The sequence below is a fragment of the Tauraco erythrolophus genome, chromosome 1 (assembly GCF_009769465.1).
Source record: "Tauraco erythrolophus isolate bTauEry1 chromosome 1, bTauEry1.pri, whole genome shotgun sequence".
In the NCBI taxonomy this organism is placed as follows: Eukaryota; Metazoa; Chordata; class Aves; order Musophagiformes; family Musophagidae; genus Tauraco; species Tauraco erythrolophus.
Genome location: NC_141465.1, coordinates 90,168,432 through 90,196,374, shown reverse-complemented (window position 1 = coordinate 90,196,374; position 27,943 = coordinate 90,168,432). Strand labels below are relative to the sequence as shown.

Genomic DNA, 27,943 nt, shown 5'->3' with positions numbered 1-27,943 from the left:
ATTGTCTCCCAAATGTGTATTTTTTTTTTCTGTTCAACAGCAGCTAGATTCACTCACATTTGAAAGCAATCAAAGTTTAGACATAAGAAATGTATTTTTTTTTAAGCCTGTGCTCTGTATTTACAATTTGGTTCCAAAGACAAATTGCAAGTACAGACTTGGGCCTCACATTCCTACTGACTGAATGGGAACCCTAACAAGTGAAACAGTGTACTCTCTAATGCTTATTTTCTTTTTGAACCACTGACAAATGAGAACTACTGCTTCGAGTTAGTCTTACAAACAGCAGGAAGAAAACAGAACAGTGCAAACGTTCGTCTTTGAATACTGGACAGTCAAAGCAAACTAAGGTGAAAATGGTGTCCGTCAGGGTAATTCAGATCAGGAAAGCCATCCAACTCCATAGCAGCTTGACCCTCGCATAGCCCCAGAGGCAGTGCTACAGCTGCCAGCTAGACAGCTAGCCAAGAAGTTAGCAGAGGTGCAAGCCAAGAAGCCAGCCATGAACCCATACGCCAATGCACGAAAGCTATATTCCAGAATTTGGCATCTGGGTCCTCCAGCTGCCAAACATCTCCCATCTGGCCAAGCCTGTGGAATGAGGTGTTAAAAAGAAGAACAGGGGTAAATTATACAAGAGCAAAAGCAGTACTGTTTGCGAGACACCAAGGACGAAGAGGCACATCGTGCCCGCCAACATCTGAAATTCACATATAATACCATTTTGCCACCAGTGAAATGGTGGATTGAGGCACTTCTGGATCAGGGGAGGCAGTATGGACAAAATGCTCAGCATTTTACAGGAAAAGAACAGTTAAACATGTATGAACTGGAGCAACAGTCCCAGCCTGTGGCCATCCACAGAGGTCAGAAGATGCAGAACATTTGTGTGGGATCGGTTTTGGGTAAGATTTACAGCTTTTAGTGGATTTCATGAGCCAAATAAAAAATGGCAAAAGGAGCCTACAAAAAATGTTTCTTCAAGACTTTGTGATTCATTCTGTTCCACTGCCACCAAAAAGAATGTTTCTATACTTTCATAACTAAAATAAAATAATTTTGAGTGTAATTTTATTGAAGAATAACTTTATTAAAATTTAGTGGAAAAAGATAACTTTAGTAATACAAAATTAAAAAAAAAACACCAAACAAAAAAACCAAAGCTGAGCAGGCATGAAATTTCAATCAGATGAAATATATACCCTCACATAGCTGTACTTAATTGCAGCACAGTTCACTTCTGACAAGCAGTTACTGTTCCTAAACTACAATAGCGCCGTACTCCAAGAAGCAAGACCAGCTGTGATGAATCGTCCCAGCAGTGTGAGCAGTTTTAAGTGCACCATAAGAATTCATACTTTCAAACTACACACTGACTTAAATATTCATCTCGCTGGCCTCATTTCCACCTTTCACTTCACAGACAGGTCCACATGGCCTAAACGAGGTTTGACAAATGTGACTTTCGTGAACAATTTGGTCCTTTATTTTGAAAAGACAATAAAAGACTCTATTTCTCTCTTCCAAGTTTCTGTTTTTATTAGCAGCTATTTGCCTCACTGAAACATTGCATTTCAGTCTCATCTCGTTCCAGTCAGAGCCAACAAACCTTCAGTGGTTTAGAGTTGGTACCTGAGATGACTTATGCCATCTTCATCCACATTTAACCATGCATGTTCTTCAGGGGATTACATTAGCACTATCCCATATTCATTGTTATGATATGCATAAACTCTACATGTAAATATAAGAGTAATTTTTTCCGCAAAATACTGACAACATTAAAAAAAGAGAGAAAGCTTCTGCTCTTGTGAGACCTCACCTGGAATACTGTGTTCAGCTCTGGAGTCCCCAACACAAGAAGGACATGGAGCTACTGGAGCGAGTCCAGAGGAGGGCCACAAACATGATCTGAGGGCTGGAGCACCTCTGCTATGAAGACAGGCTGAGAGAGTTGGGGCTGTTCAGCCTGGAGAAGAGAAGGCTCCGGGGTGATCTTAGCAGCTTTCCCGTACTTAAAGGAGGCCTCCAGAAAAGCTGGGGAGGGACTTTTTACAAGGGCGTGTAGTGATAGGACAAGGGGCAATGGATTTAAACTGAAAGAGGGGAGATTTCGATTGGATATAAGGAAGAAATTTTTCACTCAGAGGGTGGTGAGGCACAGGAACAGGTTGCCCAGGGAAGTTGTAGATGCCCCATCCCTGGAAGTGTTCAAGGCCAGGTTGGATGAGGCTTTGAGCAACCTGGTGTAGTGGAGGGTTTCCCTGCCCATGGCAGGGGGGTTGGAACTAGATGATCTTTGAGGTCCCTTCCAACCCAAACCATTCTATGATTCTATGAAAAACTGACAACATAGGCCTCCTTGTTGAAAATGCTTCCTGTGGAATAGAAGCTAATATAATTGGTGATCATATAGAATATTATTGCTAATTTCAGCTAAAGGAACCTGCATTCAAAATTGTATCCAACATATAAATACATTTTAGAAACACATTTTGGAAGACAAGTAGGCTATTCAGAATAATTTCTGAAGTTGCACTGATAATTTCAATCAGATCAAAGAAAATTCTAAAGATTTAAAAAAAAAAGAAAAGTATCATCTCAATTTTGTACCCAAGGAAACCTTAAAAGCTTTGTATTGGCTTTAACAGAGAAGTTGCTGCTGCTGCTACTTTGGAAATGTTTGAGTAATAAAATCCTGCAAATTTTTAATATAAATATACCAGTTGTAATGCAATTAACGGCAAATTAGAGACAGTAGATTTGAGGAATGATTTCTGTATTTGACTACTCATTAGCAATTTAGAAGTGTAATTGCTCTTCAACGTGCTGTCTTCTTAATTTTATTACGAAGCTTAGCTCTACTTATAAATGTGAAGAACTAGATTTATCCTGCAACTTAATTTGCTTATACTGAATGTGTGAAGTTGTTTTTCCTTCTGTGCTCCACAGATAGAGGGCCCACGGATTACTAAGAGTAGATAAAGCAGTGAGTTGATGGGTTTACACTTGTCACATGATGAACACAACTCCCAAGGAATCTTTTTAGGGGCCGGCAAAACAAACAAAAGAAGGGAGGAGGACAAACAAACAAGCAAGCAAGCACACTGAGCAGACATTTCATTGCACACTGTCTTAAAACCCAGCACAACAACAGCGATGAATCCAGCAAAACTGAGAACCCTATCAGTGTTGGTACATCACTTCTGTCATATGACACCATTTCTACTTGGGCAAGTGAGGTGAACCCAAGGCACCTCATGGCATCACAACACTCCCTGAAAACTCTCAGTCACCCCACGCTGGACTTGTTTATAAACTCTGCACTCTAAAACAGGGCACCTACTAGGTACACTACATAGGAAAGTTTTAAAATGTTGGCCTCCCTGAAGAAAAAACAAGGAGTCATTTGCAAAGACCTCTTCCTACGTTTTACAGTTTCGCTTGTCAACTGTTTCATGATAACTGGCAACGACCATGGCAGTAACATGAGCTGTGCTGGTTCACATTTACTTTGTTACTCGATTTCAGTACACTATTCTGGAGATTTTAAAGTGCATGATCAAACATCAGACAGGATATTTTTTTTCTATTCTCACATTTTAGTCATTGGGATTTGGGAAAAAAAAATCTGCAGCTTTCCCATGATGCACACCACCACCCTCCCAGTCCCAAAATACAAAAAGCAATAGCAAAAATCAACTTCAGACCTTGCCCAGCCCCGCATATCCCCCAGCCACGACATAAAGAGGGGAAGAAAGCTGAAAAGCACTGCTACTAGACTTTGTCAATAAAACAGAACAGTATATAATACACAATAAAATGCTTCATACCTGGAGTTGAAAAAACGAAAAGGGTTAACAGCTGACCTGGCACAGCCCCACATGCTCTCTCTGGAAATTGAACACAGACAATTAGGAATTTTAAGTTACCCCAAACAACTGCAGGGGACTTAGACAAGCTTGAGGAACACTTACTGCTAAGTAAGCACATAGCCTCAGTGTGGAAGGGACTTTAGGATTTTCCTATTTGCTTATAACTCCTTCTTAAACTGAAATTACTCTGTAGAGGTCCCAGCTAATGCTAAGCAAGTCCTTAGGAGCTCTGCCATTAATTTGCATGGGAGCAGAGTCAAAGCTTAAGGGACCAAGTGTCACTTAGTGGTAATTCTGGATCACAGTGGATCTTATTTTCTTCCTAAAAAATTACCAGTGACCGAGAGGAAAGTATTAACGAGAATCTAGAGCAGGCAGACATTACACGAAGAGGAAATAGAGTCTGGAGCGAACGCCTGCTCCCAGAATCCTGCTGCTTAAGTAATATTATTCCCAACACATCACTGAAAAATCTAGCCTTTAATGCTTTTTACTTAAAACTGAGACTCCAGAGAAAATAGATAATCTTCTCGAATATTATCTGTAATATTGAACAACACAAATATACGATGCCATAGCTGTATAAACTCCTATGTTGGGATTTGGACTATGTGGAATGCTGCTTTTCACTGACAAATTCTGATATACTGCATGTGCTCAAACAAGAAGTATCAAACAGCTGGCTTTTGGAAACAGTTCCACCACATTAGGGAAAAAAAAAAGAAAAACCTATAGAAAGCCAAGTCCATGAATAACCCCCTTCACTCATTCTTTCTGTGGTTTGTACCTCAAATACACCATGAAATTAGTCTAAGGCCAACGCCCAAGAAACTAGCAAAAATATTAGAATAACAACATGAATCTTAGAAATGTTCTAGAACACTAGCAGTTGAATGCATTTCCACTGAAAACATTTTGGATCCTTTATAATGCTCAAGTAAAATGGCCAGGTTGGCACAGTAATTTTTGAAAGTGAAAAGGAAATTTTCAGCGCAACTCCCTCTTGATTTATATAATTGCACTTTCCATTGGCCCTTGGAAATCTAGAAATAATCTATTTTCTCCCAAGATTTTGCACTGCATCTTTCAAACCTATCACATTTTCTTGTTTCAAGTGCACAGTAAATATCAGTCGTCTTTATTGTTCGCTTGATTTTGCCATTCGTTAAATTTCTGATAATGACTGAAATTTGCTATCAAGATGACAAAATGATGCAAAGTATTTTCAAAGTCTAAGTTATTAACTCGGTCACAGCCTGACACTGTTTTTTTCCACCTTCTTTTTCCACTCTCCATGTAGAGTCTCTTCCTTCTTCAGAAACATATCCCGGATACCTGTCCCATGGTATCACTAGATACAGATTTTATTTCACAGTTGCGTCAGTACCTAATCAAAGGGCATTGGGACAAAATCGCCTCTACCCCATTAGCCCTCAACTGAAATCAATGTGCACTGGGAAAAAATGGCAACTGTAAACCATAACATTGACTGTTCTCTCCCATGTCAATTAATTTATAATCACCTCTGTGTCTTACTGGAAAAATATTTATTCCTAAAGCTGATACAAACACTAATACATTACCCAGAAGTCATGATTCTAAATTTTGTACACTTCTTTTCGTAAAGGTCCTTTTTTAACAACTAAGCAATAGGGCAGGCAAAAATAGGGTTGATGAGGATGCTAAGTATTTGCATGCTGAATTTTTGTCAGTGGGAAACTTAGCAGACAATTAAAGCTCTGGTTAGAGCCTACAGTATCCAGGCACTGAAGTGAAAGACACCCAGACATTCTCCAACTAACCTCACAGACACCTTCCCAAAACTTGCTACGTTCTGTTGCGGACTACTGATGTCTCAATCTTCGGGGATCACAACCCAGAAGGTTGTTGTGATCTTCCTCGTATATCAGAAGGCTTTATCACACTCACTCCAAAGGTCCTTGTCACAACTAAAGGCTTCCAACAGAGAGCTTCAAGATGCTGCTCTCCAGGGGCTCCTATCACTCCAGTCTCCAGGAGGGAACTGCCCCACTCCCTCTTGGGAGTGCCCCACCTTTATTCATCCATGAGTCACGTGGTTTCCGGCTGACCAACGTGACTCACAGCACCTGTCCTAACAAGGCACAGGTGCTTTCTATTGTAGTAGCCAGGAGCTCCCCCAACAATTCCCCCTTTCTTTTTTTTTTGAAAAAATACCTAATAGCATTTAGGGCTTTCTAATGTTCCAGTTCCATTTTTCATCGCCATTTGTCAGATGCCTTGGAACAAAACCGTGGGGGAGTCGTTCTTATGTTTTCCTGTCATACCACGTCGGTGGTGGATATATCCACTGTTCTGATGAGGTTGGATACATCCACCCTGGTTGTTCTGGCTGCTTAATCTGCGGCTGCCGCAACATTCCTTCAGGGGTCTTTTCCGGATTAGTTTGCGGTTGTTGCAGTGTTCCCGCAAAGGGCTTGCCTGGAGTATAAGACATCTGTGCATACTTTCTCTTTCTGCTGCTCCTCGGCCGGCCATTGGATTTGCAGTTTTTTGCGAGATGACCTATTCTCCCGCACTTATAACACTTCAGTTTCTTGTTATCTGAGGCCATCAAGGTGGTGGCTAGCGCGGTCATTTCATGTTCCACGGACCCGACCTTAGCACATGCAATGACCATCTCCTCTAGGGAGGGGTCCCCTGGGAGTACTTCAATAGCTCTTCGGCAGTCAGCATTGGCGTTATCCCTTGCGAGTTGTTTTGTCAACAGGGCCCGTAGATTGCCGTCATAAACTTGTTTTTCTATAGCCCCTTGCAATCTTTCTACAAATTGTAAGAAAGGCTCCTTGATTCCTTGTTTAATTGTGGAATACCTCGCTTGGGGTTTCGCCATTTCTGTGGTCCGCATGAGGGCCTGCATTCCTATTTGTTTGATCTGCCCAAGAATTTGGGGATGCCATTGGGCCTGTACCGCCGGATTACTAAATACCTGACCCATTCCCATCAGGACATCTGCACCTACGGCATAACATGGGTCACCTTGGGGTAACTGTATATTTTGTAGTGCCTGACGATCAGCCAGCTGCCTCCATGTGCTCATAAAAATGGAGCGTTGTACCGGCTGGAACATAATCTGAGCTAGATGTTGAAAGTCATACGGCACCAATATTTCCAGGTTTAGTAATCGTAATAATTGTGTTACTGCTGGGGAGTTTGGCCCATACTGTGCTACCGCTTTTTGTATGTCTCGTACGACTTTCCATGACCAGCCCAGGTATTGATTGGGCTGGTTAGAACCCGGGAGGGTCAATTCCACAGGGAATACATTTGGCCTTTCCCCTATTTCCATCATGGATAATTTTTCGTTATTGACTGGCAGCCCCAAGACTTGAGCCAAGTCCCAATCCCCAGCCTCTATTGCTTTCATTTTTATTTCGTTCCAAAAACGGACCGCGTCACGGCGTTGAACTGTCACTGTAGGGGTTCCCAAGGGGTTTGGATTTAATAGACAGATTCTAGTGACTTTTCCCTCGGTGGTAACTCCTCAGCTGGGCTGTCACTTGTTTTGGAGATTTCTTTTGCTACAGGGGGGGTCATAGCCTGATGCAGTATCTCCACTACAGCTGCTAGCTGCTGAGATACTCCTTGGAGCATTGTCACGGCCTGGCGCACTAGTGCTGGCTGCGCCAAATGTACCTGGGCCGGATAACCAGATACCGCGGGATATGAAGTTGCCAAGGGTGGGGCCAATTGCTCAAATGGCGGAGCCGTAGGCATAACGCATCCTGAGGAGGAAGGGGGGGTTGCTGGGGCAAAGGGTGGGGGACGCTCCACTATTTCCTGCAGGGTGGGGTAGAGTCCCTGCATAGTCCCCGCAACTTTATTGATCTCTGTGAACAGCGAGGATACGTCTAACTCGCTGTCCACGCTGTCTGGGGTTAGTCTTCCTTCAGATAGTTCGTTGTTCCCTTCATACCCCTCGCTTGCAGATACATAATCTGTTGATTCCTCTTCCTCCTCTTCTGCTGACCCCTTTTGAATTATATTATCTAGGGCCTCCCATGTACGCAGCAGGTCGGTCCAGCCCTTTTGCTTAACCACAGCTTCATAGAGTAACTTATCCCCCAACCTTTTCCAAAGTTCTAGGTTAAAGGTAAAGGTGAGGTTGACTAGATCTTCATGTCCCGCTGCCCAGTTGAGTAGGTAATATAAATCCTCATTACTTATACTGAGCCCCGCAGCCATCCCTGCAGATTTGAGAAAGGTGAAGGTCTGACTTTCCTTTACAAAATTCTGACCCATGTTCACTCCCAGCGGCTCACCTTGTTCCAGGTGTCTAAGTCAAAACTGGTCAGTCCGCAGCTCCTGCCGCTCTCAAGCTTCGTTCTGCAGTCCCAGTAGTTCCTGTTCCGACGAATCACGTCGGGGTCACCAATTGTCGCGGACTACTGATGTCTCAATCTTCGGGGATCACAACCCAGAAGGTTGTTGTGATCTTCCTCGTGTATCAGAAGGCTTTATCACACTCACTCCAAAGGTCCTTGTCACAACTAAAGGCTTCCAACAGAGAGCTTCAAGATGCTGCTCTCCAGGGGCTCCTATCACTCCAGTCTCCAGGAGGGAACTGCCCCACTCCCTCTTGGGAGTGCCCCACCTTTATTCATCCATGAGTCACGTGGTTTCCGGCTGACCAACGTGACTCACAGCACCTGTCCTAACAAGGCACAGGTGCTTTCTATTGTAGTAGCCAGGAGCTCCCCCGACAACGTTCCTCTCCGTTTGGCCTGGAAGCCAAATGGCTGTGGTCTCCTATCTAGCCTCTGTTCTCATCCAGAAACTGTGGGGAGAAATGCCTAATCCTTGCCTCTAGGACGTGAACCTTATCTGTGCTCTGAAAATGGCTAAAACACAGATTCAGCATAAAAGAGATCTGTAATAGTCACCGCCCAATCCAAAATACAAGCGTAGGAGGAAATAGAAGAGGAAAAGGACGTTGTAGAATCACTCACAGAATGGTTTGGATTGGCAGGGACCTTAAAGATCATCTAGTTCCAACTCCCCTGCCATGGGCATGGACACATTCCACCGCACCAGGTTGCTCAAAGCCTCATCCAACCTGGCCTTGAACATTTACAGGCATAGGGCATCCACAACTTCTCTGGGCAACCTGTTCCAGCACCTCACCACCCTCAGAATAAAGAATTTCTTCCTTAACTCCTGGTATCTTCTTCATCCTAGCCTTGCGCTCCAGAATCGGCAAATGCAGGTATCTGGCTTCCTGAGTCAGTGCTCTAACCACTAGGTTTTTATGCCAGACGTGGATGGCTGCACCACTGCTGCTGCTGACCATCACATTTTTCAACAAGGTGAAGGCTAGTAGGAAGAGTTTGCTTTGGGTTTTAAAAAACTCCTTTTTAAAAAAAAAACACATCCATGCTCTGGGTTTTAAAACAGGTACAAATAAGTAGGCTCAGAACAAACTACTTGATCTCTTATTTTCCACAATGGGAAGCTGGGAACATAAGTCTTTTTTTTTCTCCCAAACTGTATTTTAATGAACAACGACAAGTCAGAAGCCCAAGCTTCAAAGAGAGCAGAGATGACTCATAGCCAAGTACCTAGCAGGTAAGCGGAGCCAGTTCTAGGAAGCTGGTTGCTCTGCTGGTGGAACTTCAGAGCATTTAACTCTGTGTTAGTATATCGTGGGAGTGCTGATGCCTTGTGCAGGTGCTCTGAAACACTGCTGGAGCCAATCATCCATTTTGTAACTTCACAACGCCTCCACCAGGCCCCCCCAAAGCAGGCAATCTGCACCTCATCTCAAATGCCCACACTGTTACGGTTCTTCTTGGTTCTGGGTACCTGCAGTACTTCACGCATGTTGCGAACACGTGGGGACAGTGGTACCTCTATGCCATGCAGTACATTGACAAGGATGGACCTGTTACAGAACTGCATGCACTGTACTTGCTAGTTCCTCTCAAGCAAGAGGCAAAACACGCTTTATTTTGACTATGCCTTAGAGTAGCTAAGAATCTCAGAAATTATATGGTGATACAGACAGCCAAGCAGTTCAGAAGTTGAAATGATGAGTGCAAAGGGAACCGACCTGTTCAGCTGAGTAAATAATTTTCAGCAAATCACTTGCTGTACAACACCACCCTGTTACTCTGCTTTTGAAACTTTTATGATGGAGATTTTGGTCATTATTCCAGTTCCTCCTGTGAACTTATTTATAAATGGTTTGACTCTTTGGTCCTGATAAGCAACTGATCATGGAAATAGCAATGGCTATCAGTTCTTAAGAGAAACACCATGGTGATTTCTGTGTGAAGCTATCTGTCTGTCTGACAGCATTGTGCGTCCCTGATTTATCACGCAGTATCCCAGCCCTATGCTAAATATCAAATAATTGAGGGAGATATTTTGACAAGATTGAGACTCCTGCCGACTTTTAACGAGTACATAAATCCAAGTATTTCTTTTCGTGCCTGCTGGCAGCTTCCTTTCCAGGTTATTTCATTTTTCAGGCTGTTTGCAATGCTGGAGATTTCTGCCAGCAGCAGATACTGTGGACAGGCCCTAGGATGAGCATTTTTTAGGGCAGCCTCTGACCTCAGTACCTGCCAACCTGCTCCATGCTGCCTGAGCTTAGTGATACATGCTAGGAAAGAGTGGTTTAGCCTCTGTTGCCACCTCGGATCCACCCTGGTCTCTTTCTTATTTCCCGCCTGCCTCAGTTTCCTATTTCCTTGCACCACTGTACCCTGTGGCAACTCAGTTTATCCCAGAATAAATGAAACGGTGACCGAAAACTTAATTCTTGACACATCTTTTGTTTGCCAGGGTTATAACAATCAAGGTGCTCGGCTTGACTCTGAAACCTGTGACTATCATTACTTCTGACACATTTCAGGATTAGATGCTATTATCTCAACCACCGCGCTGCTATACTCCTTGTTTCAGCCTTTGATTCCTTTCATTCTGGCTACAGTAACTTCATACGTGTGGTGGTGGCTTTAAGCTCCAATTATCCTTTTCTTGATGTCTTCAAAATAGTAACGCTCATGTCCTCAGTCACACACACATGGACAATGACACCTCCTTGGCACACGGGCTCAGCACAAAAAACTCTTCCATATCTGTCATCCAGGAGCTTCCTTTCACTGCTCTTTATCTCCAGCCTAAAAAGAACTTGCTGTGAGAAATGAGGTTGCAGTCGAGTCACTACACTAGTGAAAAAGGACTGAACTAATAAAGGGGAAAACCTAGCACAACCTTTTCCCATTGTGCAGGAAAAAGGAAAACAGTAGAAAAAATGTGGTTTGTTATTTTTTTTTTAGATCCATGTACTCACATGCTCACTCAATTACACCTTGCTAAACAGTGTTCCCCTCTTAATGGTGCCCTCCTTTGCATGCAGTTTACATACCCGTGACCTACACAACTTTTTTTTGTGTTTTGGCATGCATTGATCTAAACTCTCAGGAAACATTTTTCCATAAATCAGTGTAAGCACTGCTATTAAGATTTAATTGTGCTTCATGTTTGTCTGTCACAAAATCACAGGAAGTGCCTTATGGAAAAGGAAAGATAAAAACTTATCTGATCTAGATAACGAAAGAAGAAGTAATTTTGGCTCAAGTGACAGCAGAGGACAATGCTCTTTCTTTTTCTTATCAGTAAGTCAAGGTAGCAGTTCACTGAGGTAGTTTCATTGTGGCTTTTTCTGGCAGCGTTCTGCTATCTAATCCGCACTGATGAGTATTTGCTACAGCTCTGAATTTCTTAATGCGCACAGCTCTGCCTCTGCTTTCTGTGCTGATTTAAAAAGAAAAAAAACAGAAAAAGCTGAATAACGAATCACTGGGGAAACAGCTGCCAAGTAGGTGTGCAAACTGCTAACTGGGTAGCAGCAACGCCTAATGTTATTTATAATTCACTCTTCGGTGTCGTGCTCTTGAAGCAATTACACAATGCCTGCCTCCCTATCAATAAAATGCGCTTCGCATATCTAACCACTAATGACTCAAGCTTCACTCTGGAGCAACACATTGTAGTGGATTAAACATGGGACTAGAAGGCAGACGTTCCTGATCCCAGCTCATCCTCTGCTTTGCTGCATGGCCTTGAGCAAGCCACTAACCTGCGGATAATTATAATATTTGAACACACAGGAGACTTGGTGCAATTTAATTAGTTAATGTTTGCAAAGCTCTCCAAAGATAAAAAGTGTTATATGAATTATAATCATGCTGTACTGTTTTGGAGCATTTTATTCTAAAGCACATTTGTGTAAACATGTTTAGTAATGTAAAATCCTAACAATGGCGAAGTTTGATAACTACCTTGAAATGATTGGCACTTCTTAGACTAAATTAATTAACAAATTTAATCTATTTTTGAGAAGACAAAGATGTGAGACAATTCAATATAGACACTAAAGCTGGGAAACAAGATCTTTGAAAGTTTGCTTGTGATGGATAAAGGTAATGAAAGAGACATACAGAAAGGTATCTATGAACCCATACATGTTACAAATACTTCTTTTGCTGCACCATATTTTTCCCCCGAATAGCCTAAATGTTGAGTTCATAGAATCACAGAATGGTTTGGGTTGGAAGGGACCTCAAAAGATCATCTAGTTCCAACCCCCCTGCCATGGGCACGGATACCTTCCACAACACCAGGTTGCCCAAAGCCTCATCCAACCTGGCCTTGAACACTTCCAGGGATGGGGCATCTACAACTTCTCTTGGCAACCTGTTCCACTGCCTCACCACACTCAGAGTGAAAAATTTCTTCCTTATATCTAATCTAAGTTACTTTCTTTCTTTTTAGCATCCAGACTTCTGTTACAGTTTCAGGGTTAATAATTAGACCCAATGAAGTTAATGGTAAAATTCCTCTGGACTTTAACAGAATCAGGATTCTTTGGTTCTTCATAGCTTATTATGCACTTAAATTAAATATTTCTTTTAAAAGGAAAATATGCCTCCTAGCAATGGGGTGGTAAAATATGTATTGAAAAGCAATGTCTAGCACTTTGAAGTGATTCAAAAGAAGAGAATAAACATCCTAATGGCAATGTGCCCTTGCTCTGGATTCATCTACTCAACAGTCACGGTAACTTAAAGAAACACAGAAAAAAATAATTTTGCGTAGACCAAGCTAAATGCACTTTTATTTTCAAATTAGCTTTCTTCAGGGAAAAATTTGACAATATCCCTGTCTCCTAATATGATGTCATTTAAGCAATACCGTCCTTCCAAAGAAGGCACCGATGTCAATTTCTTTGTAGAAGCTGCTTTTGATTTTAACAATTGCTGTCTACCTGGCCCTTGTTCCCAACGGTCACTGGCTGATGGGAAATAATCTGTTGTCCTGGCAAAAGGCTCTGGGACATGTAACAGCAAATTTCCGTACCAAAAATCCTAAAACCTCTGTGCATGCAGAGAATAGCACCCTTTGATTTTACTGCCCAACCTGTCAAGTTATTACTACTTGTTTTTTTAAACGTTGCATATGCAAAAGAAAAGAAAAAGAACCTTTTTATAATAGTATAGGTCCATTTGGACTACTGAAACTAAAATCTCAAGTTATACTGAGACTAAACGTAGTGCCTATATAGCAATTCCCAAAGGTATACAGGGCTTTCAAGCTCTTTCAGTAGAAGTCCTTAGTACAGCTTTAGGCACATTCATTTCTATATACTAACAGAGGATTCTGACAATTAAATTCTACTAGACGAAAGTTTGTAAAGTGCCATATAAATACAATAAAGTCAGTACTTCTTTAGTGAGTTATCTGAACTTCATGTAGTTAGGAGAAATTACAGCTACAGTAGCTGCATGGGCCCAAAGTTTAGATGTACTGGTTCAGTTTCTTCCTGAGTCACAGCCTTTAGCATGATGTAGAGGGGGATTCCTCATACGGAACTACAGCAATGTTAAGTTTTATCACTCTCCCTAAGCCATTTGTCCAGCCTCCTTTACAACCAGGCAGGCACATCCAAAAGGCAGATGATCACAACCAATGAGATGATTTGACCCAGAAGAATGCACATCTCTCCCCTGAGGAAATCCAAAAGACTTGAGCCTAACTTTAGATAGATTACATTGTGAGAGATGAACCTTGCCGCAAGGGTATGTCCAAACTGGACAATCCAGTGCTGTCCAGAGGTTCCCAAAGCTTGCTGAGGCACAGCACACCTCTGCCAGCTCAATGGTGCCCTTGGGTCATTAGTCAACCTCCAATCCAGCAACACATTTCACCGCAGAAACCTTTTCTGCCACAGGATAGGTATCTGAGACTGCTGACAAAAGATAAAACAAAACTAGAACAGAAACATCCCTGAAATAAAGACATAGTGGGGGCATCAACCATAATACAGATGATTCCCTGCCTTACAGGGCTCTACATCACCAGTGTCTTTTACTTACGTACCTGCATACACACCTCTCTCTATTTATGTTTAATAAGTCAGTTCAGTTTGCACAGTGCCTCTGGAGAAGGCTGAGGAGAAGACCCACAGTATGACAGCCTGTGGAGATGAGGAGGCCTATGGGCAGTTCTGCTTTCTGAGTGTGGGGTCCAATTTTCCCGCAGGAGCACTGCAGCAACCGTGTGATCTTCTGCTCTAAAGCCTTACTGCAATGGAAAAACGCATCCCAGACTTGGGAAATCTTCATGAGAAAAGTAAAATTGAAACTGATGTATTCCCACGATTTTGTTTTAGACAAATTAGCATTCTCCAGTGAAAAAAAACGCTTTATTGAGAAATTCTGGAGCAGCACTAGTCAGTTCTCCATCTGTAAAATCATCATCCAATTGTGCGCCAGTGTTAAAATGAGCATTTGTTCATGGAGGGCGGATGTGTCAGAGGAGAGAGAAGCAAAGTTCACACAAGTACTGCCAAAACACCCTCGCTTATGTTTCTGGAGACTCAGGACAAAGTATTTTGTCTGTAACTAGAGAAAAAACTGAGGTGAAAGCTCCCTATAATGAATAGCACAATGGTAGTAATGATTGCAGCTGAAGCAGGAAAACACACAATATCAGTGTAGAAAATGAATGGCTGATGGGAATACAGTTATTAACCTCAAAAGAGAGAAAAATCAACTGCAGAAGCTGATTTACATTGAAGAAGAGGAGGAAGAAAAAAAGAGATCTAAGGAGAAGGATTCAGACTTGAAAAATAGGTACCAATTTAAGAGAGTATCTTGATACTGTGACTATGCTCTATGTCTGCTGCGGAATTTCTTTTTCGCTAGTGCAGTATCTAAAACTATCTTCCACTGCACTGCAATACGAAAAGCCAGCAGAATTTAAAAATAAAGTAAGATGATCACATTAGTATCAACATATCAATCACATAACGCAGCCAAAGAGAAAGAGGGATAGGGTCGAAGCCCCTAATCTCATTTTTGTACAAGCACTCAGTGGCACCCAGCTCAGTGCAAAGAAGAGTTCACGCTAAAGGTCACCACAGTCACAGCCAAATGACAAATCACATTTCTATGAATTGACTGCAGCTATAACTACAAGTATTCAGGATTTCCTCTCTGAATTTTCTGTCTCTTCAACACCCAGAAAAACAAGAAGCTACCTTTAGCATCACCAGTTTATATGCACGGTCTGTCTTCTCCTTGACATTACATGAAAGAAAAAATGGTTTTGCCAACGGAGTTCCCTCCACCTACACCCCCTAAGGAGAAAAAGGTCTAGAGAGAGAAAGAGGAATTTCTGGATTTTTTGATTTGTACCGATACACTGATCAAAAGTTCATGTTAAAAACCACCCTCTGCCTCTCCCACTTCTGCCCTCAGCCTCTGCAAGGAGGAGATCTTATGCTGCATGTGGTCAGGGAGAGAGAGATGCCTGCTGTAAAATAATATATTTTACTGCTAAGTGAGCAGGGAAAGAAGGAGATGAATGCTCTGTTCAGAGTCTGCATTACTATGAACCACGGAGATGGCTCCTGAGTCCTGTTGCATCAGGGCTGCCTAGGGATGGAAGGGCTGCCAGGCTGAGGGAACAGCACGCTGCCTCTGAGGGGGGCTCTTAAAATGTTCTACCAGTCTTTCAGGGCTTGATTAACACCTTCTCTTCCCTTGGCTTCATAAAGATTTCTAGACTGCATCTGAGATTTGACCCTGAATATATGATGCTATTCTTGCTGTGTAATAACCATCAGTGGTGTCAGAAGTGCAGAGGCAAATCTGTTCTTTGTTAGAGAGCTACATGTCAAAATGAGTTTGTAAAACACGCTACAAAAAGGATGAAATGCTGCTTACAATGCAAAGCCCACTGAAATCTACATATTCCTGCAATATTTATTACCAGCCAGAGCATATTATCTGAGATTAATAAACTATTCTTAGTCCATGTTATGGTAAGGCATAGCAACTGCCATAAAGCAACACTGTCACATAAAGAATTTTCACCAAAGTACCCTGCTTGGAATAATGACTTTGTTTATCTATAACTTTACATTATTGATTGGGTTTGCTGAACTGAAAAAGGACTATGAAGTCATTCCAAAAGAACTACTGAGAAGTCTGGAAGCTCAGCCAATATAAAGCTAGCAGCAAGAAGGCAATTTCCCTGAGAAAAAATAGTCATACTTGGTTATTTTACCAATATGCAAGCAAATTACATTCTGTTTAAGTAAATAAGAACTCATACCAAACATAGAATCATAGAATAGTTTGGGTTGGAAGGGACCTTTAAAGGTCATCTAGTCCAACACCCCTGCAGTGAGCAGAGACATCTTCCACTACATTAGGTTGCTCAGAGCCCTGTTCAACCTGACCTTGAATGCTTCCAGGGATGGGGCATCTACTACCTCTCTTGGCAATCTGTTCCAGTATTTCAAAATCCTCATTGTAAAAACTTTCTTCCTTATATCTAGTCTAAATCTACCCTCTTTTAGTTTTTTAAAACCAGTATGCTTTCTCCTATCGCAACAGACCTTGCCAAAAAGTCTGTCCCCGTCTTTCCTGTAAGACCCCTTTAAGTACTGAAAGGCCACAATAAGATCTCCCCGGAGCCTTCTCTTCTCCAAGCTGAACAAGCCCAACTCTCTCAGCCTGTCTTCATAGGAGACGGGTTCCATCCCTCTGATCATTTTTGTGGCCCTCCTCCGGACTCGCTCCAACAAGTCCATGTCTTTCCTGTACTGAGGACCGCAGGGCTGGATGTGGTACTCCAGGTGGGGTGTCACCAGAGTGGAGTACAGGCACAGAATCACCTCCCTTGACCTGCTGGCCACACTTCTTTTGATGCAGCCCAGGATACAGTTGGCTTTCTCAGTTGTGAGCGCACATTGCTGGCTCATGTCCAGCTTTTCATCCACCCGTATCCCAAAGTCCTCTGCAGGGCTGCTCTCAATCTCTTCGTCCCTCAGCCTATATTGACACCAGCACTCGCCCTGCTGCATGTACAGGACCTTGCACTGTCACAATTTTTATTGGTAAGAGTTTTTTCCTTGTAAGACTATAGTGGACCTGAAACAAAGCAGCAACAAAGGCAGATGCCTTCCAGTTTTAGAGGACATGAAAAGCAAGGCTTTCATATAGGCATTGCAAACTGTCCTATGATCCAGCCACATAAGGGTGATTCCAAAATATCACGTTTAAAAAGGGCTGTATTAAAACAACGGTTCCTCCCCAGTGTTGACTAGTTGATTTCCTTCAGCTCTCAGTTAAAACCTTGGCATTACTAACCCCACCTCATAGATTTAGATCCCAAGGAAGACACTGGAGCATTCAGTATTGTCCTGTCACTCCCAGCTTCTGGCATGCTGACTCCCCAGTCAGGTGCCGTGGATTGTGTTACCCTCACCTCACACCAGAGATCTGCAGCGCTGACACATGTGTCCCAGGCAGCTGTCTGCACTGCCTGCAGTCAATGGAGAGGAACAGGTCCTCGTGGGCTTTAGTTCCTCTCTCTCCCTAAATAAGGTAGTTAGAGTAGGTCAAAAGAATTACTGCCTAGATATGCCAACTACTATCTGGCCCATGTGCAGGAAGGCGAGATAACTAGTTCAGATGCAGACACCTACGTTGCAGATGTCTACCTAGGCAAGACAAATCCTGAACCACACAGACAGCACACAGGGAAAGTGAGGAGCCCCAACAAAGCAATACTCAACAGCCTCACACACTGCATGAAGGTGCACAGGACTGATCCAAAGCAAATACCCCCACCACAGGGTATTTGAAATCCCTTCACTCCCAGAGAACAGGCAGCAATAGGCAAATATATAAACATACATACATATATTTATAATCCTTATGCAGGATAATTTAAAATATGTCTGAAAACCAACCAGGAAAACGTCAACTGTTGTCTCGTACCTGCCACCAGCATCTACAAACTAGGCTTGGTATTTTGTTTAACATGGACAAGATCACACAACAGCAATCCGGTACTGAAGGAAAGGACGCTGCCATCCCTTTGGAGGTGTCATGCTGTACTTCCCAGCCACTATCCCAGAAAAGAAGTCTCTCTCTCAGCAAGAAGTTATTTTTTGTTGTTAACTGTACAACTATTTGCAAGAAAGAGCCTACAAGCTCACATAAGAAAGAACAGACTCTGTGGGACAGTCTTCTAGACTCTGAGGTCAAGCCTATCTCACTTAGGCACTTAGCTCACACCTACTTTAGGCTTTATTGCCTACTGAAGCAGTCCTTCTGTGCATGTCCCTATGCTGCCCGGTTATTCAGCAGAACAGTAGGTGCCTTTCCACGTCCTCAGAGGAAATTCCAGTCTGCTAAGTTTAGATGCTGAAATTGAGCACACAGGATCTCCCCTTGGAAGGCTTCAAAGGCACTTTCCTCTCTGCAAGAAGGGTGTGTAGAATGAGGGCTTTTATTGCTGGTGGGCTGCTTTGCTAAACGTCTAATATGAAGGTGCACATTAGATGCCTAAGTTATACAGAATAGAGCCTGCCTGTAAGGCACTATATTATAGACCAAGAAAGAAACGGATTGAGCGGAGTCAGTATGACACGCTAACGTCTCTTTTCAGCTCAGCAGCTATATGCGTGGTGTCTGTGGCTGAGAATGAAGTAAAGAAGATAAATTGCAGATCACAGTCAAATTAGATTTTCCTAATGGGGCTTTTGAAATAAACTAACAGATTACTGTTTAAATAAAACCTGTAACAAGGATGAGTTGATGTTATGTTATTAAATTTCTTAATTTAATTCTTAAGCTCCAGAGCCAGCCAAGTATTATTCAACATATTTACCTTCATAAACTATGGAATGCATTGTGGAAAGGCTAAAAAAGCTTTTCATGGTTTGACCAATTCTCTACATGTTCAAGCAATATCAATCACAGAGAATAGTATCAGCCTGTCAGTCATGTATTAGAAGCATTTGCTAGCATCCCATGCTTCCTCTTTTCATTAATTAGATAGAACTATTTAGTGCAAAATCATGATAGGTTGTTTTATTTTTCTGGCTTATCACACGTGCTATAAACCGCGGAAAAAATACTTAGCACTTCAGGGTCTGGTGTTGTAACTAGCAAATTCAAAATATGTGTGAGATCTGTCAATCAAGCAACAGTGTCACTGGTGAAGGAACCTCTCCTTCCTTTACCACTGTAGGAAGGGAAGCATGCTAATTACAGCGAGAGCCAACACCTTGCCTTGTCCATAGAGACCTCCCTCACTGCTTAAGGGGAATATAGATTTGTTACCGTGCTTGACTAGAAGATGAATTACTGGATACCTGATGAAAACACAAAAAAAGGAGTTCTCCTGAAACACGGCTCAGTTTCCTGTCAGAAAATAGAAGACTGCTTTGGAAAAATCAGCGCTTTTGGCTACCAATGGCCAGGAAAACAAAACGAAATGTAAGTACATTCAGACACCATGTTAAGACATTTAAAATGCATCTATAATAAATTACATAGTAACAATATCTAATGGCCTTTATTATATCCCTTCCTATTTAATAGTGTCCAGAATGCCCGTATTTTGAACTTCTCAGATAAAATAATGTGCTTTGTGGGTCTAGCACAGGCTTCAGTGCCTGGAGGCTCCAGTTCTATTTCCAGCTCTGCTTCAGACTTACAGGGTGACCTTTACGCATAACCTCATTTTCCTCACCTATAAAATTGAGATATTAATACTTATTTACCTCACAGTTGGTTCCCTTCCAGCTGCTACAGTGACTGAGGCAAGCTCATGCATCTACAGAATTGCTCTTGTTCATGATAAACTTTTTCTTTTTTTCAAACAAGCAATACAGACATTAAATTAAGAACTTATTTGTCCATCCAGTGAGTAAAAGTACACAGAATAATAACAGCAAGGGAAAAACTGTTCAAAGCCCCTCACTAATTTTCTTTCAATGACATTGTCCTTCAGGAGAAATGTAGGTAGTTCCTATTTGACAGCAACTAGAATAAACTTCTTGGTGCTGCTTTCAGTCAAGAAAAAATTTTGTGTTTTTTGAGTGAAAGTCTAACCTGGTCTCCCTTTGGAGTGGAAATAAAAACACTGCAAGCTTTGCAACTAAATAAAGGGGAAGAAACAATTTCAATTTGAAACTTCACCTAATAATGACAGCAGAGAGAAAGAAAGGAAAAGAGAATCAGAGACAGAAGAGAGATACAGCCATCTCTTCCTAAAGGGATGAAGCTACACAGAAGAGATGCAGACAGGTATGCCGGCCCACGGCTTGGGGGACACCCCTGCGGCGCTGCCGAGGGCTGGTGCCTCCATCGGCCCGGGAGCACCTCGGCAACACTCGTCTCACTCTGGGAATGTGATACTTACTCTTGTACTGCTCTGGCTATGGAGAGCGCTGTAGATCCAGTTTCATTAACGCTATCTAAGGTCACATTTGGCAGGTCGTCATCATCACTGTCACTTTTAATTTGTCTGGGAGATAGGCCTCGGGGGTCCATTTGTGCTGGAAAGAGACATACAATGGATTAATATGAGCGTGCGGAAATTAATCTCATCCCAGAACAACATCAGGGTGCACAACACATCTGGCTCGCTCTGGCCGGATGGCACCGCTTGTGCTGAGCTTCCCAAACCAGGCAATGGATTCGCAAAGTCACCCCGGAGCGCTACGGCGAGGGGTGAGCTCTTCCAGCGGCACGCAGGCACGTGGACACACGCAGGCTACACCAACACGTTCGGCAGACCTGGAATAAAACTGCGCACATAATACTCATCAAAAACTCAGTTTACCCTCAAGTTACTTATTCTGGATGTGTTCAGAAAGCAAAGAGAAAGGGCGATGTCCGCTTCGCACAGCACAGCACACTTGAAAGTAAATTTTACAGCAGAATTTCATAGAATCATAGAATGGTTTGGGTTGGAAGGGACCTCAAAGATCATCTAGTTCCAACCCCCCTGCCATGGGCAGGGAAACCTTCCACTACACCAGGTTGCCCAAAGCCTCATCCAACCTGGCCTTGAACACTTCCAGGGATGGGGCAGCCACAACTTCTCCGGGCAACCTGTGCCAGTGCCTCACCACCCTCTGAGTGAAGAATTTCTTCCTTAGATCTAATCTAAATCTGCCCTCTTTCACTTTAAAGCCATTGCCCCTGGTCCTGTCATTACATGCCCTTGTAAAAAGTCCCTCTCCAGCTTTCCTGTAGGCCCCCTTTAAGTACTGGAAGGCTGCAATTAGATCACCCCGGAGCCTTCTCTTCTCCAGGCTGAAGAGAGTTCTCCAACTCTCTCAGCCTGTCTTCATAGGAGAGGTGTTCCAGCCCTCGGATCATCTTTGTGGTCCTCCTCTGGACCCGCTCCAGCAGCTCCATGTCCTTATTGTGTTGGGGACCCCAGAGCTGAATGCAGTACTGCAGGCTGGGTCTCACAAGAGCAGAGTAGAGGGGCAGAAATCACCTCCCTTGACCTGCTGGCCAAGCTTCTTCGGATGCAGCCCAGGATATGGTTGGCTTTCTGGGCTGCAGTCGCACATTGCCGGCTCATGTTAAGCTTCTCAGATTTCAGGAGCAATCTGTGACTTCGACTGTCCGTCATGAGATAATGCGCTGGGACTCATGTCACTCCAGTCAACTAAAAGTTAGGTGCCAAAAACCCCTCAGTTCTCCTGATTTCTGATGCGACTCAACACCAGCGTCAGCCTCTGGAGAAGCTTTCCCTCCATGTTACACGCGGCGAAGGCACTGCACGTAACTTCACACAGGCAACTGACTTTTAGGCGACTGATGTTGGGTGGGCTTAGTCGGGTGTTTTCAAAAAGGTGCACAGTCTCGGGTCTTACAAACACCTGAAGATCACGTATTGCAGGATTGTTTTGTGCACCCGCAGCTTATGGTGCCCATACTGTACAGTAACGGTGCAGGTGCCCAGGCGCTGGCAGGGCGGGCTGCAGGGCGGCTCTGCGAGGAGCGACTGGGGCTGCACCACACCAGACACAGCTCTGATCGACCCATCGCAGGGCATGGCTGAGCCCCTCAGCCACGATGGTGGCATCTTGGGGAAAACAGCTTTAATGAAGGGCAAAACACCGCCACGCAGGCAGAGTGAGGAAGAAAGCGTTGAGAAACAGCCCTGCAGACACCAAGGTGCGAGGAGGAGGGGAGGAGGTGCTCCATGGTGGAGCAGAGACTTCCCTGCAGCCCAGCTCCTCACACATCCACCCTTCTGGTTTTGTATTGGATTGTTCTGTAGTTGTACTGATGGCTACGTGAGACTTTATTGTATTGTACTGGTCTTGCACTGTATGGCTCTGTACTGTGTGAGTCCATAGCAGAGCAGGCTCTCATGACAGGAAATGCAGCCCGTGGGGGACCCACGCTGGAGCAGGGGAACAGGGTGAGGAGGAAGGAGAGGCAGAGAGGAGCTGTTACAGACTGACCACGGCCCCCATTCCCCGTCCCCCTACAGTGCTCCAAGAGGGGCAGTTAGGAATGAAGGAGTGAAATTGAGCCCAGGAAAAGTGGGTTGGGGGGTGGTGGTTCTCACCATCCAAATCTATTTTTAATTAGCAATAAATTAAATTAACTTTCCCCATTTTGAGTCCGTTTTGCCTGTGATGGTAATTAGTAAGTCACCTCCCTGTCTTTATCTCGACCTGTGAGTACCTTATTTTATCCCCCTGTCCTGTTGAAGAGGGAGAGTGCAAGAGCGGCTGGGTGGGTGTCTGGCAGACAGCAAGGATCAACCCACTAGAGTCACTTTTTGTGCCAAAAGAGACAGGAAAGGAGAGGAGAGCAGAAAGGTAGGCTACCTGCCTTCCCTCTTATCCTGGCTCTTATCCTGCCCTCCAAAGGGAAGAAAGCACAACCTGCATAAGGGCAGGGGAAGGAAACCCAGAGATGGGCATGAGGGGGACTATGGGGCACAAGTGTGACCTGGGATAGTCCCGAGAAGACCTAGAGGTTGCTTGTGTCAGCGGACAGACCCAGAGACAAACTTCAGAGGTGATGTAGAGAAAGAGACATTCCTCTTCATTCATGAAATACCACATACGATTAGTAAGTGCTGAAAGACACTGAAAGCAGCTGGAGCGGAGAGCAAAACTGGAGAGATGCCTAACTCTGCAAGAGAGGAGTGGGAAGGGGAAAGACAGGCAAAGAGATTTGTTTAAAAATCTATTTATTTTGTTTGGTCAAGTGAAATAAGGGAATCCAAGATTATTTATTTAAAGAGCTAACTGTTGCAGTTGGTCAGCTTGTGCTCTCCTGTATTGCAGCGTCAGAGATAGGACACTTTCTAGGTCTTCCAGTATGCTTTTCAAGAATGGTAGCTGACACTCCTACTCAGCTCTGGCTAACCACAGCCCTGGACAACAGGTATCACAGGTACCCTTTAGAGATCATGAACAGTTCAGCTGGTCTACAGTTAGAGACCAGCTCCAAAAAGTCACAGCTAAATTTCTCATTTTGCCATGTTTCTTATGTTACTGCGTACACTGACTCTAGAAAAGGGATTGAGTTACACTGAAAAATGGGAGGGCTGTAGATACTCCAGGAGCCGTGCAGCCATAGCAGTAACACTGATGGATAGCTAGGCTCTCGAAAAGAAAGCACTCCCCAAATGAGTGATGATGAGGGAAAGTTGGCCTTAAATTTTAATTTATGTCTTAGCTGTGAACCACCTCTGAGCAAAAGAACAGTGAAGGATTATAACTACCCTTCGGCTACATTTTTTTAATGTTAAAGAACTTCATAAAGAAAATACTATTAAAATATGCCAGTAAGCCGATGCAAGAACCCCTTCTGGAAGCACAGTGCCTTTACAGACGCACAGCGTGACTTCTGTTAGCTTTTTACTAGCACAGTTTTGGTGCCCCAGTAACACTGGCTACGTTTGGACTGCTTATTATTTCTTCATGTATGGTAAAGAAAACACCTTTTGCTTAGCAAAGCAAAGACTGTGGACAATGAACAATGACCTGCATGAGACAAACGTACAGCAACTTAGAAACTGTTCAAAACATTTCATTGTTTTAGGTAGAATGAGCATCATTCTGACTGCGCTTCTTAAAATCACAACTTACACATGATGGTATTCAATGCAAATGTGAGCATTAGGGATAATCTACTATTTGATTTAAGAGCGACTGAACCATTTAGTCAGCTGATTTAGTCCCAGAAAACTGTTTGGAAAGAAGTGCTACTTCTGCCTTGTTCCCTAATTTCCCCTCTTAAAAGCAACTTTAAGTATGAGATTATTATTACTTATCTCATTACTTTTTCAGTTTTTCTTAAAGTGAATCTTGTTACAAGAAGTTATATGTTTGTACCTGCCCAGTATTTAAATGCTGCTATACGTGATGCTTTTGTGAAAGCTAATGTTTGTAAATAAAATTAAAATTGTAACAAAAAATGATGTGTGCGATATTTTGTATTAATTGTGGCTTAATCTGACTTGCACTACAGCAGAAGTTTTCAGTAGCTAAAGCTCAGAAACTTTCTTAATGTTTAAATCTAACTCAAAATCATGAAAGTCGTTACATAGTTTAGTCTGTAAGAGTTACTATAAACCAATTTTGATCACTTCAGTGTGAATACATCTACATAAAAAGAGAGGGTATAAATGTATATGAAGTGTCTTAGATACTTTCGCTCCTTACAAAACACGTTGTTTCATTATCATTGCAGATTGCCAGCTCTCAAGACATTACTGAGACTCCTATGATATTTGGTGTTGTTTTTAGATTACCAGAGGAATACGAGAGGATGAAAACTCTCAATTACCTTCTTTCTGTTTCTGCTCGGCGAGGTAAATCCTACTCTGTATACTCCTAACACAGCCACGAAGTTGCCAATGGGGTTGTGCTTTTGCACCTAGGGATAATTTGGCCCACTGGGCACGGTTTGCCCCATCAGAAGCCAACGTTTGAGCACATCATGAGGTGCTGCGACACGTGGGCATGGTGAGAACGAAAGGAGAGGGACAGAAATGCATCAGTGGGCAAATACAAAGGCAGGCAATTCAGTGACATTTTCCGTTATATTTTTGCAATGAACCTAGCTAAAGATGATAATTAAATTAGAGAATGATCTAGGGATTATTCCCTTATATTTTAATGTCGGCCCACATATATATCCTTTTTTGTCCCCTTCTCCATTTGCGACCTCTTCTCGGCTTGCAGACCTGGGTGGCCGAGGCGCTGGGGAGCCGAGGTGACTAGCCAGGGGACTGAACTTCGCCGCTGCCAGCTGGTGTAAACCGCCCTGTTTTCTCATCAGCGTGGCTGCAGCTGCTGCGGGGAAAAACAGCCTTTAAAGCTATTCTCCTCCCCAAAATGAGCCATGTGAATAACCAGCTGGCTGAAAGCCTAACAGATATCTCCTCCTCACCACTCACTACAGTGTGCAAACTGCAGTACAGGATTTTTATACATCCAGAGTTCATGACTCCTACTTATGTCAACAGCTTTGACTTTCTCCTGGACATCTAAGAACAACTGTCGAACTGCTGGCACCAAGGTTTACAAATACCAGCGGCAGTTCATAAACACTGAATTAAGATTAATTATTGGCCTAACGAACATCAAACTGGAAAGAATTAAGAGATGCAGGCAAGAGAGAATTCAGCAAATGAGATGAAAAAGGTGGAGGACAAGTGAGTAACGGAATGCAATTGGCAAGCGAGGTGGAGGAGAGCCCACAAAACACGCCAGTGCGTTTTAAACTCCCTTCGTGCTCCTCCTTGCTCTGACGACCAAGCTGTTCCTTGAACTTAGGACCACAAGTCCAGAAGGAACTCAGCTGGGTCACTGAATTGAGTCCTCCCTATCACAGGCAGACACATTTCATTAACAAAGCTCAAGCCTTAACAATGAGCTGGTTTTCTTGCCCTTGCTTCTCCTCTCGCAAGGCAAGATTTGTCCGGCAGAGCTATCCAGTGGTTTTGTGAAGTGTGAATGAGGCTAAGGTGAGGCAAGTGAAGAAACAAGTCAGAGGCTGCTTTCGTGGAACAAAGGTGCCATTGAAAGAGTGCACAGGAGCCACAGAAGCAAGCTGTTTGCACTCCATGCTGAAAGGACTGGCGAGCCAGAGGAGTTATTTAAGAACGTCCACAAGCGCTGAAGGCTGCAAGTAGCCACGTCGTGTTCCACCCCTGTTAGTCTCAAGCAACAATGATCGTTTTTGCTAGAGAAGGTACAGAGGATTGCTCGTGATGCACGTGCATATATGCAATCACTTCTCAATGGTCCCTCTGCCAAACTGTACCCAAAAGGAGTTTCCCTTTGGGCGGTAGGAGCAAATTCACTCTCTGCACTTGTTTTAAGGTAAGATGTGCAAATGGGTCTCACGTAACAGTTTGTAAATGCTCCAGAACTTGGTCTACCATTATTAATACCCTATCTGCCAACTATTAGTTGCCAGTAGGAAAAAATCCAATCTGGATCACATATAAGCTTGCTTCTGTTTCTATCGAACTAAACAGTTTTTTGGCTTTAAAATTTATGCTGGCTGTGGGGGCCAGACAATACCTGATCCTGTCTCTAAGGACAAAACTGCCCCTTCTACAATGCTGGAACAGATCTTAACTTGCAAAGAAACTTTCTAATGAGCACTGACTGAATTTGTGCTTTCAGGCACACGACTGCGTCATTTCTGACACTGTGCAGGATTAGCCATGTCACAGAAGAAAAATCCCTGGGAAGGATCCAGCCTGCCAACTGCTAAGGGCAGGCAAACCTCTTGGGACAGGACATGGACTCCACCTTCCCAGGGGAATAACTTGAGTGCAGGTCACACCATCAGGGTATTTTTCTCCTTCTCCACTCTCTAAACGTGTGCTCCCGTCTGCATGGAGGCATTGCCTGGGGAGGGGGGGACTGCAGATTTGAATCCTTCCAGGCTGATGAGAGCCCAGCACTCCGCTTCTCACGTCTCAGATGTGTGCTGGTGTTACTAGGCTGCTGGGTAAACACCGGTCATATTCAGGCTCCACCTGAGTATGTCCTAATAGCTTTGCTTCTTCCTAGAGATTACTTAGGGATATGCTGCTCAAGTGCTCTGACCTGGTCGGGCTAGGTCGAGTGCCATCAAAAATCCTGCAGTTGGATGCCTGTAGTAGGTGACGTGAAAAGGGCCATACACCAACATACTGCTGTCACCACTGGCAGTTTTCAGTTACTGCAACCCCATTTATTTTCTCCAGTCAAATCTCCTGTGAGCGAAAGGGATGAAAACTCGTCCCATCAGCAGGCTCACGAAGACCCACCAGAAGTAATTTCACGTCTACACACTATCTTTGATTTAAAGGCAAATCTGAGCCCCGTGGGTTAAAGATGAATGAAATATTTAAGAGTAAGAGAAAACTAAGTAATCATCAGGAATCTCGCCTCTCTTCATAGCTAAACCACGTATTATCAACTAATGCCGAAATGACTCATTATGAGATGATGCTTGTTGGTGTGAAAATAGAGAGAGAAAATTTCAGCATCCTGAAATATTGAAGCTTCTGGCTCATTTTATCTTAATATCTCAGTTTTCTGCATTAAATTAAATTATCTGCTAATAACTTTGTAAACATATATACATGTAGGCCTGCTGATACACCACAACGTAATAAAAACTGAATTATGCTTAACTGCTCTCTTATAATAATTAAAAATCTATTTC

At 43.3% G+C, this 27,943-nt stretch overlaps 1 protein-coding gene across 1 annotated transcript in view; it reads right to left on the bottom strand.

The window, feature by feature from the left end:
- The window catches only part of KLF12 (KLF transcription factor 12), a 150,554-nt gene that overhangs the window by 55,071 nt on the left and 67,540 nt on the right, over window positions 1-27,943 (bottom strand). The window contains exons 4-5 of the mRNA XM_086616074.1: window positions 20,649-20,784; window positions 3,834-3,893 (exon numbers count right to left, since the gene is read on the bottom strand). Of these exons, the coding sequence (XP_086472200.1) occupies window positions 3,834-3,893; window positions 20,649-20,784 (196 nt within the window). The remainder of the gene's footprint in view (window positions 1-3,833; window positions 3,894-20,648; window positions 20,785-27,943) is intronic.